The sequence below is a fragment of the Octodon degus genome, unplaced genomic scaffold (assembly GCF_000260255.1).
Source record: "Octodon degus isolate 3935 unplaced genomic scaffold, OctDeg1.0 scaffold00083, whole genome shotgun sequence".
Classification (NCBI taxonomy): domain Eukaryota; kingdom Metazoa; phylum Chordata; class Mammalia; order Rodentia; family Octodontidae; genus Octodon; species Octodon degus.
The window spans coordinates 11,685,134-11,696,058 of NW_004524659.1; the positions used below are offsets into that span (position 1 = coordinate 11,685,134).

The window sequence follows — 10,925 nt, forward strand, 5'->3', positions numbered from 1 at the left end:
ACCAGCCCCAGCTTTACTTCCTATATTTCGTCTTCATACTTTTCTACTGGATTTAAATATTTATTTATTTATTTTGTGTGTGTGTGGCCAGCTCAGCCCACCAGGGGGCTGGCATGTGGTGCTGGGGATTGAACCGCGTCCCTGTACTTTGCTAAGCTTGTTCTAAGTAGGTGCTTTAGACCACTGCGCCATCTCACCAGCCCCTGGGATATATTTTGAGCTAAAAAAAAAGTTTACCTAAATTCCTGGGGTTCCATTATAATTGTACTTAGAAGGAATATTACTATCTGGTTTAAATGGTTATAATAGAAAATAAGATTGGAAATTCATGAACTAGAACAATTTAAGTTAAAAAGAAACACAAGGGGTTGGGGAAATAGCTCAGTAGAATAAGCACCTGCCTGGCAAGCGCAAGGGCCTGAGTTCAATCTCCAGTACTGCAAAACAACCAACCAACCAAACAAACAAAAGCAACAAAAAGGCAAGTAATGATAGTAATGATATGCACAGAAATTAATAAAATAGGCTTAACAAAGTAAAAGCTAGTTTTTGAAAAATAATAAAACTGAGAAACCTGAGATTGATAAACAGAGAAAGGATATATTATGTTAAAATGGGCCCCCATTGTTTCTATTAGTGAAACAAGAGTCTAGCCCTATTTGCATCTTGGAGGGTTGGTCGATACAGGACATGGAAAATGTTACAGGCAGCAGGACAAACAGCACAATTTGATCTCTAACTATGTTATGCTAGCGTTAGAGAAGCAATGATATTGAGCATCAAACCTAGTATTTCCACAGAAAGCTGTGGACATTTTTTGGAAGTTTTTTCTTTTTTTAAATGAATTTAGTACAGGTTCTACAGGATCTACAGGATGTACAGGGTCTCACTATACAGATTGGACTCCTAGTGATTCTCCTGTTTCCGGCCTCTCAAGCGCTGGGATTACAGGCTTGCACCACCACGCCCAGTTTCAGTCATCACAGCAAACCCCCAGGGCGGGGCCCGCACGGCACACAGGGGCTCTAACCCCGGCCACTGTCCACTGCGCCCTACCTAATGGAGGCCCATTTTAACATATATGTGTATATATATATATATTTTTTTTTTTTTTTTTAATTTTTATTTTTTTGTGGCTGGGATTGAGCTAGGGAAAGGTAGGTACTTATGCCACTGAGCTAGCTCTCTGGCCCCTACACAGTATCTTTGATTTAGGAATTGCTTCCTGTCATCAGGAGGGGAGTGAAGAAACTTATTTAAAAAAAAAAAAAAAAAAGATAGCCAAAATAAGCCAGAAAATGCCATATTTATGTGAAAGAGGGAATAGTAATAATCAGGCAAGCACGTCACAGATTCTATTGACCTCAGAGAAAATAAAATTATTAATGAGCTAGTTTCCTCATAAGGCTTAGCCCTGGAGGGTTTCCATCAGGAAATTATGTAAAACTTCAAAACCCAGATAATTCTATTTTATTACTGTTAATGTTTTCTTTTTTGTTTTGGTCCTTGTCCTGGGGATTGAAACCAGGGCCTTGTACATGTTAGGCAATAACTCTAACTCTAGCTTTTCTTTCTTTTTTGAGACAGGGTCCCGCCATTCAGTTGAGGCTGACCCTGAGCTCACTTTGTAGCCCAGGCTGGTCTTGAACTTGCAGCGTCATCTATTGTGTTTTTTAAGAGGCTCTGCATGGGTAGGACTTGGGAGGGGCTGGCACAGACTGCGAGCCGCTCAGCACCTGAAGCGATGCTCCTAAGGGCTCAGCTTCAGCCCCCCAAACTGGGGGCTGTGTCCTCCCCGGCGCACAATCGGAAACAGGAACTTGGTGTTCCCTTGCCTCCCGAATCTATTTGGGTAATTTTCTCTTGCCTAGCACCCCCCGCCCCCTCCCCCCATCCTCACCCCCTTCCCCAAGGATTCCGGGCTCTTCTGTCTGCTGTGATCTTGACCCATAGCCGCTTCCCGCGTGAGAGAGAACACACAGCCCTAAGCAGGGCAGTGCTGCGCTGGGGACCCTCGCCTGTGCGCTGGGCTTCGTTAGTTGGTCAACAGCCCTGGGACCCCTGCTCTAGGCACTCAGAGACCCCAAGGAAGGGCAGGACCGAGGTTGGCTGATTGGGGCCTGGAGAAAGTGGGCCCACCCGCCCGGGGAGATAGTTCAGTGGTCTAAGCTCCTGCCTAGCAAGCATAGGGACCCCGGTTCGATCCCTGGCACGACATTCTGCGCGGGAGCCCTGAGCTGACCACTGAGACACGGGCGTGGCACCCGCTTGTAACACCTGCACAGGGGAACCTGAAAACAGGCAGCAGCACAGGGTCGCCACTCCTGGCCGCCTCCGATGAGACCCGACAGCCAGCCTAACACTCCCCATTCCCCTACTTTGCTGTTTTAAGCAAGAATATGCAGGCTGAAAAGAGAGCAAGCCCTTGAAACCCAGTCTAAGTCTGGACCAGGTGAAAGTGTAGGCCGGTGGGGGGAGAGAGCAGGGGTCCAGAGGAGGCCCCAGCTGGGCAGAGCTGCTGCTGCAGCCCTCCGGGCAAGCCCAGAGGGGCCGAGGCTGCCTGCCTCTTTTCCAGAATATTTTCAATTCATAAACAACAAAACTTCATTCCCGATAGCCATAAGCGGACCTTGGAATATTCTTTTAAATTTTTATTAGTACTTTTACAGCACATAACATTACACTCCTCATGGAGCTGGTACATGAACCTAACATGCCTTTTATTTCCTTGGAATAGTTTTATTATTTATTTATTTATTTTCTGGTACCCAAAGTCGAACTCAGGACCTCGGGCTTGCCAGGCAGGCACTGTGCCTCAGATCCATAGCCCCGGCCTCCCTTGGAATACCTACATAAAGGAAACTTTAAAACGCATTTGGGGGGCGGGGGGGGGGGCAGTGAGATAGCTCAGTGGCCTAAAGCTTCTCCTTAGGCGAGCTTAGGCAAGTGCGCAGGGGTTGCAGTTTGATCCCCAGCACCACATGCTGCACCAGCAGCCCCACCCCCAGGGTGGGCTGAGCCGGCCAGGCACTCACACACACAAAAAACAACACACTTGGGGACATAAAAAGTACTACAATAAATGAGGACTTCCTACATAGGAAGACATCACAAAGATGCTGATTTTCACTCAAAATCGTATTAATTTAATGCACTCCAAATAAAAATACCATCTGCATTTATAAAAACGTCAATGAAAGGGCCGGGGAGATGGCTCAGTGGAATAAGTGCTTCCCTGGCAAGCACAATGGCCTGAGTTCAATCCCCAGTTCCATGAAAAAATAAATAAATAGATAAAAAAGTCAATGAATACAGATGGTCAAAAGTCTCACAATAGGGGGGACATACCTGAGTAGCCAGAAAAGACCAAAACGAAAGGAAACAAAACAAAAACAACCAAATGAAGATAGAATAATATTCCTGGAATTTAAAATATTTAAAATGAGTAACACTTTTAATGTTAGCATTTAAGTTTATTGGTACATTTTAGGCATACATAATGATCACATGCGTTACATGGAATTTGTGCCTGTTCATGACATAAATAATTTAGCATCCCTTCATAATCCTGCAGCGGCAAAACTTTTTACTGTGACCAAAAACCTGTAAGTCACAAAAGAATATTATGTACATCTACATGAAAACAAATACTTCTTTCTGGTACCCGAAGTCGAACTCAGGACCTCGGGCTTGCCAGGCAGGCACTGTGCCACAGAGCCATAGCCCCGGCCTCCCTTGGAATACCTACATAAAGGAAACTTTAAAAATGCGTTGGGTGGGGGGGGCAGCAAGAGGTTCAAAAACAAACAGCTGGGGTGTGGCACGTGCTGGAACTCTCAGCACTCTGGAAGGCTGAGGCAGGAGGATCCTTGTGAATTGGAGACCAGCCTGGGCTACAAAGTAAGCTCAAGGCCAGCCTGCACTGCATAGGGAGACTGCGCCCCAACAAACTAAGCAACCAACAAACACACATGACAACAGAAACATCACAAAGGGCTAACTTCTTTCATGACTGGGGAAAGAGGATTGCTGGGCTACATAGTGAACTGAAGGCTGGCCTGGACTACACAAGGTGCGCCTGGAAAAAAAAATATATTTATATATATATATAAATATAAATATATATTTATATATATTTATATTTATATATATATATGCAAAAATAGTTAAATGTATGTCCTTCTTTAGGAGAAACACAAATTTAGAACAACAGCAATGATGTTTCACTGATTCTCCAAAGTCTGACTGGCCAGGCTGTGGGGCACTGTGTGGCAGAACTGTGGGCAAAGCTCTCTAGTAATACCTATTACAAACACCAGTGCATTTGCCTTTTAACCTGGAGCTGCTACTTAGACATCTGCTCTGTGAATAAGCACATAGATCTGTAGTGATCCACCTGTTTACAGCCTCCCAAGAGCTGGGACTACAGGCATGGACCACCACACCCAGTCTCAACTGCTGTCTCAGCATGCCCTGGGGGTAGGGGTGGGGATTGCAGGTGCTTTCACAGGAAATACTAAAATATTTTGTAAACACTGAAAATATCACTACTTTATTGGGCTGGTGAGATGGCCCAGTGGTCTAAAGCACCTACTCAGAATAAGCTTAGCAAAGCACAGGGACCACGGTTCAATCCCCCAGCACCACATGCCAGCCAGCCCCGCCCCCTGGTGGGCTGAGCTGGCCACACACAAATAAATAAATAAATAAATAAATAAAAAAAAGAAAATATCACTACTTTATTATACTACAATACAGCCTTGCACTTTTTTTTTTTTTTTTTTTGAGACAGGGTCTCTATGCATTTCAGTCTCATCCCTTTTCGCACAACTGGGGATTGAAGTCAAGCCCTTGCGCTTGCCAAGCTACTGAGCTATTTCCCCAGCCCTAGGCTGGTCTTTTTTGCACCACCATACCCAGTCTCAATCTCATCTCAGCGTGGGGTTGGGGCCAGCACGGCAGGCCAGGGATCGAACTCTGGTCCCTGCATTTGCTTAAACAGGCACTTTAATCTGCTGAGCTATCTTGGCTGGCCCCAGGCTGGTCTTGAGCTCACTTTGTACCCCAGGCTGGTCTCAGACTGGCAACGATCCTCTTGCCTCAGCCTCCTGGAGTACTGGGATTACAATTTTAGTATATGTGCTGCCGAAGCGAGCACAGTACTGGGATTACAGGACTGCATCACTATGCCCGGTTTATGTTACCTTGATTTAAAAAGGGAAAAAAACCATAATATTTAGGTTTATTTAATTTAATTTATTTATTTTTCGGAACCAGGGATTGAACTCAGGCCCTTGCGCTTGCCAGGGAAGCGTTTGCCACTGAGCTATCTCCCTGGCCCCTATTTATTTTTTTGTTTTTTAGGGAAGAGTCTACAGGGCGTTCAGGGTTTCACTACTTGATCCGACTTGTAGTGACTCTCCTGTTTACAGCCTTCCAAGAGCTGGGAATACAGGCATGCGCCACCATGTCCAGTCTCAATCGCCTTCTCTGCAGGCCCTGGGGGGTGGGGGTGGGGCTGGCACTGCAGGCCCAGGGATCAAACCCCTGGCCCCTGCACCTGCTTGCAGGCATTTTAATCAGCTGAGCTTTTTTTTTTTTTTTTTTTTTTTTTTTTTTTTTTTTCCGGAACCTGGGATTGAACTCAGGCCCTTGTGCTTGCCAGGGAAGCGCTTATTCCACTGAGCCATCTCCCTAGCCCTTGGCTATTTGACCAGCCCTCTAGGTTGATTTTAATTTGTATATGTATTAAGAAACTGCTGGAAGTTGTTCAGTTAAAAAGAAAAAGAAAAGAAAGCAAATATCAAACCACTGACAAAGGTAACTATCTGAACAGTTTTCAAGTCAGCAGACAGGAGAGGAACAGGAGGTTGACTTCTCGCAGTACAGTTTTTGATACTTGTGTCTTACTTTTATCTCCTTGCTGATACAAAATACCCAGCACTCATAATTAAAGAGGGAAAGGTTTATGTAGCTCAGTTTGTAGGCTTCAGGCCATACTCTGCTGGGTGACATGGCAGAGGGGCATCCCAGAGGAGAAACAGCCCATGGCAGGCGGACGGCAGTGGAGTAAGCAAGCAAGGGGCAAGATAAGCCTCTCTCTATCAGTAGACTGATTGAGTAAATCTATACCTTTAGTGCTAGCGTTGCACCATTTACACACCTATGACACATGAGGCTTTGGAGGACTTCTAGACACAAGCCATAACATCTGCCCCTGGCTCCCCTGGCTCATGCACATCCCTCTATGCAAAGGGCATTTAGCCTAGCTCTAAGAGTTGCCAAAGTATAGTTTCAGCATTGCTGAAAGGTCCACGTCTCAAGTCCTCTGAGACGTAAGGCAAACTTGTAGCTTTGAGCCCCTGTACAAATGAAAAGTAAACATTTCCAACATTCAATGGCACAAGAAAGACATTTCCATTCCAAAAGTTATGTACGGGGGATACAAAGGAATGGGACCAAAGTAAGTCCAAAATCCAGCAGGGCTAATGGTAAGTCCTGCAGTTCCATGTGGGCAAGGTGTGCGCTCCAAGGCCGCACGTGGCTCCACCTGTACAGCACTGCTGGTGGCTGAAGCTCCTGCATCTTCTCTCCTGGGCTGGCTCTGCTCCTTCCTTGCAGTTTTCCTTTAGACAATCTGCGTTCCTGGCTTCTCCAAATTTCTGGGGTCTCTACTGCACTTCACACACTGGCCTCTCAGGGGCACAGTGCCTGGCCTCCCAGGTCGTTTTTGGCGGAACTGGGGATTGAACTCAGGCCCTTGCACTTGCCAGGGAAGTGCTTATTCCACTGAGCCATCTCCCTGGCTCCTCCCAGGACTTTCTGTGAGATCTGGGTGGAAGCTTTCCTCACTTAACAACTCTTGCACCCCCCTGCACCTAAGACCAGTACCATGTGGATAATGTCATGGTCTGCAGCCAGCTGGGGTGGTAGCCAGGCTTCCTTCTCTCTTGGCTGTAGGGGTCCAGTGCCCATGAACCAAATCCCAAGGAACAACTTCCCTAGGCCACTGCCATCCTGGAACAGTGCTCTGGGACTCTTTTTTTCCTCAAAGCATTGTCTTTTACCTTTGCAACTCTGAAGTTAGGAAGGTTGCAGCCCTGCTGTTTCTTGTAATGTCCTCAGGCTATCTTTTTTGTTGTCTTGTGAAATACTTAGCTATCTCTAGTCTTTTCAGTGACCGGTTTCTCCTTTCTTCCCTTTTTGCAGGATCAAACTCTACTGGAGCTTCCTTTCTGGCCACACTTAAAAGGGTGTAAGTCATTCTGCGAGGCTCTTTGCTCTTGGTTCAACATAAATCTGATTTGCAAGCCTCAACAGTAGCTGTGGCACTGCCCTCACATTCGACTGTCTTAAAACTTCTGCTAAGGCTGGGGAGATGGCTCAGTAGAATAAGTGCTTCCCTGGCAAGCGCAAGGGCCTGAGTTCAATCTCTGGTTCTGCCAACAAAACAAAATAAAGTAAAATAAAACAAAACAAACTTCTGCTAAGATTAATTAGTCTGCCACCCTTAATCTAAGTCTAGGGCAAAATCTCTGGCCGCTTTGCTTGACAAACTTTCTACCAAGCCATAACCCACATCGCCTGGAGTCCGAGAGCCAATGTGGTCCTTTCCCACACAAACCTCCTCCTGAGCCTGGTCTTTACTGCCATTATTTTTTTTGTCAGCATTCCAGTCTTCTAGACTCTGGCCGGAATCTCCCATCCAGTGCACCCTAAGTCATGCCAGCTCTACTTTTTCAGCCTGCATCTTCAAACCTTTCTAACCTTTCCTCTTCCCACAAGCCAGCTCCAAAGGCTCATAAACCAAATGGGCAGATACAGTCATAGCAATGACCCTACTTCTCTGGTACCGAATTCTTAGTTACTTTTTTTTCCTCATTGCTGAGACAAAATACCCACCACTCAAAGTTGAAGGGGGAAAGGTATATTTAGCTGGTTTTGCAGAGGTCTCAGTCCATGATCAGCTGGCTCCCCGACAGAGGGGCCTCTCAGAGGAGCAACAGTTCGTGGCAGGTAGAAGGTAGCAAAGCAAGTGAGCAGGGAGCGGGGCAAGTTTCTTTCTGTCCCTTGTATTGTATCCAGGCTACCGGGATCAGGGTGATGCCAAGCCAATCAGGGGACAGTTTAGTATTACTCATACCTATTCCTAGCACTGTACCATGCATGAATATTCCTAGCACTGTACCATGCATGAATCAATCACATCTAGATCCAGCCACCTCTGAAAACACCCCACCTATGATCACACGAGGCTTTTGGGGGGATAGCTAAACACAAGCCATAACACTTCCTTTCTGTGCCTCCAACACAGTCTGGAATAAAATAAAAAGTTTAAACCATAACAAAAACTAATCTATTAATCTATTACCACACCTGCCCAATTTCATATGGTCTTAAAAATATACTTATTATAAATACATATTTTCTTGAGTGCTATACATCTGAAGGTTTTTTTTTTTTTAAGGAAACATGGACACTAATTTTACACAAGCGCTGTCCATTGACAATGCGATGATCACAACTTTTGAAATCCCCAGGTTCTCACAATAGCCTTGCAATCCTAACAACTGAGACACAAGCAGATTCCTAATAGCTGCATTTGCTTTATGTCTTTGGTCATCTTAGTTACTTTCTCCGGGTTCTATCATTCGCCATTTTTTTTTACTATGTATCTTTGGAAAACCATTCTTTATGATGAAACTGTTCTAAGAGTTCCCACAAACGCTGAAGGATGCCTAACTCACAAAGTGATGTCCTAAGTGTCCTGGCACCTCTTAGGAAGCAGCGTCCAACAGTCTCGGGTGCCCTTCGATTTCTTTTTCTGGCCGTTTCCGCGTTTCACTGCGCACTGCAGTATTTTCTTCGAAGCTTGCATTTCCCCTCTAACGACCAACTAACTAGGTCTGCGCAAGCCTGTCTTCGCCTTTTCACCTGACCTCCTTGCCACCCACCTGATTGCCAACTCAGTCGGCCAGAGGACTGCCGGCCTCCGCGGCAGTCACAGCGAGGGCGAAAGCTACGGCCTCGGAGTCCATCTCCGGGGGATTCGCATCAAAGGCTGCTTCTCTGGCCCTGCAGCCTTCCACAAACTGCCTGCGGCGTTCCTCGATGTCGCGGAGTATCCTGACTGGGATCATGGGGGAATTATTCAGGTACTGGTGGACTAACCGCTGGTGATTAAATCCTATGAGGCCCAGCTCCCCGTGGAGGCTGGGCACTGACATCAGCCTGGGAACCGAGCCCCGCACCCTCGCCATGGGGCGGGCTGCTTCCACCACTGGGCCTTCCTGCGGCTCCTGCGCCCGCCTCCTGCCGCCTACTCCCGTCTGCAAGACGTCGCTGTCGCCATTCACTGCGCTCATTTCTGGGGCACTGTTTTCCCCGCTGAGCTGGGACATCTCAGAGGCTGATTATACTCCGCGGATACCTGAGTCGGTCCACAAAAACAATCCTGAGCGTGCGTTTCAGGAATGTGCGCGTGCGTGGACTGTGGCGTGTGCGTAAACGCTGTGGGCGTGTAGAACATCTCTGGCAGGTGTGTAGGCGCTGTGCGCAAACCTGGAGCGTCCCCTAGCGGTCGTGGGTACAATTACCACTGCAGCCACTTTGAGGGTTAGAGCCAGTACAGCATTAAGGTGGAAGTGGGGAGAGTGGTGCACGTCTGTAATCCCAGCGCTAGGAGAGGCAGCAGAGGAAGATGGAAAGTTGGAAGCAAGCCTGGAAATTTAGCGGCTTAGTGAGATGTTGTCTCAAAGATATAAAAAGAAGACGTCGTAGCTCAGTGTGAAGGCCCCGGATTCAGACCCCAGTTCCCTTCCTCCACCAACACCCCCAAAACTCACACGGAACTCCTAAAAGGCCATTTTTCCAGCTGGGAAAAGAATCCTATTGTTTTTGGAAAATTCATGTTTTCTTTCTCCACTAGCATTTTTGAGGATCGCGCCCTCCTCCCTCATAGGCACCTCATCTTTGCCTATTCTTTAAAAAATCCCTTTAGGTTGACTGTTAAGCTGGTCAGTCAGACCTTAAAATGACCTCCCCCCATCTGCCTCCTAGCGCAGAGCCTTTTGTGTAATTCCCTCCTCTTGAGTGGGTTTTGGTAGTTTCCTGCTGTCACAAGTGCTGTGAGCAGTTGCCCAGGTGAGTAGGTGCGCCAGTGTAATAAGTTGGGTCTGCACCAAGTTCCTCTTTCTGTTCTCCCCTGGATGTGACCAATAGCAGTCAAAGTCACCAGTGAAATCTCTCGCGAGGTTTCTCACGTGTTAGCCTCCTCTGACTGCAGTGGAGGCTCTTGCCTATTCTCTGTTGCCAGCAGGCTTGGTGGGGCCAGCTTCCTCGGGCCTCCTCCTGGGCGACCCCCTTAATACTCAGTGACTATCTTTTTAGGATCCGTGAATGTAATGAGCTTTACTTTCCTGAGCTCCTCTCCTTCTTTCGGTTTCACCCACCCAGGAGGCCCAGCAGAGTGTGAGGGTCTTATGATTTGCTCCTAACTAGCCTAATATAGCAGAAGTATGAGACGTCAGGTGGCCTTTCTTCATTTTTTTTTCTTTTTTCTCTGTATTTAGGATAGGGTCTACAAAGCCTGCAGAGTTTCACTATGTAGATCAGACTCCTAGTGATTTTCCTGTTTTCAGCCTCTCAAGCACTGGGATTACAGGTATGCGCCACCATGCTCTCTCAGCATGCCCCTGGGGCAGGGCCGGCATGGCATTCTGGGGATCAAACCTCAGCCGCTAGGATCTGCCTAAGCAGATGCTTTAGTCTACTCATTTGCTTTTTTTTTTTTCACCCCCCAGAACTGGGGATTGAACTCAGACCCTTGCACTTGCCAGGGAAGCACTTATTCTACTGAGCCATCTCCCTGGCCCCTCATTTGCTTTTTTTTTTTTTTTTTTTTGGTGGAACCGGGGATCAAACTC

At 46.9% G+C, this 10,925-nt stretch overlaps 1 protein-coding gene across 1 annotated transcript; it reads right to left on the reverse strand.

The window, feature by feature from the left end:
* Positions 1-8,657: 8,657 nt before the first annotated feature.
* On the reverse strand, positions 8,658-9,503 carry Eid2b (EP300 interacting inhibitor of differentiation 2B). Its single transcript, XM_004636811.2, has one exon. It carries the CDS (start codon positions 9,399-9,401, stop codon positions 8,967-8,969), a length of 435 nt encoding a protein of 144 aa, XP_004636868.1. The 5' UTR covers positions 9,402-9,503; the 3' UTR covers positions 8,658-8,966.
* Between the last annotated feature and the right edge of the window lie 1,422 nt (positions 9,504-10,925).

Coding starts and splice junctions, on each gene's coding strand:
- Eid2b (XM_004636811.2), bottom strand. CDS start 9,401: ATGTCCCAGCTCAGCGGGGAAAACAGTGCCCCAGAAATGAGCGCAGTG.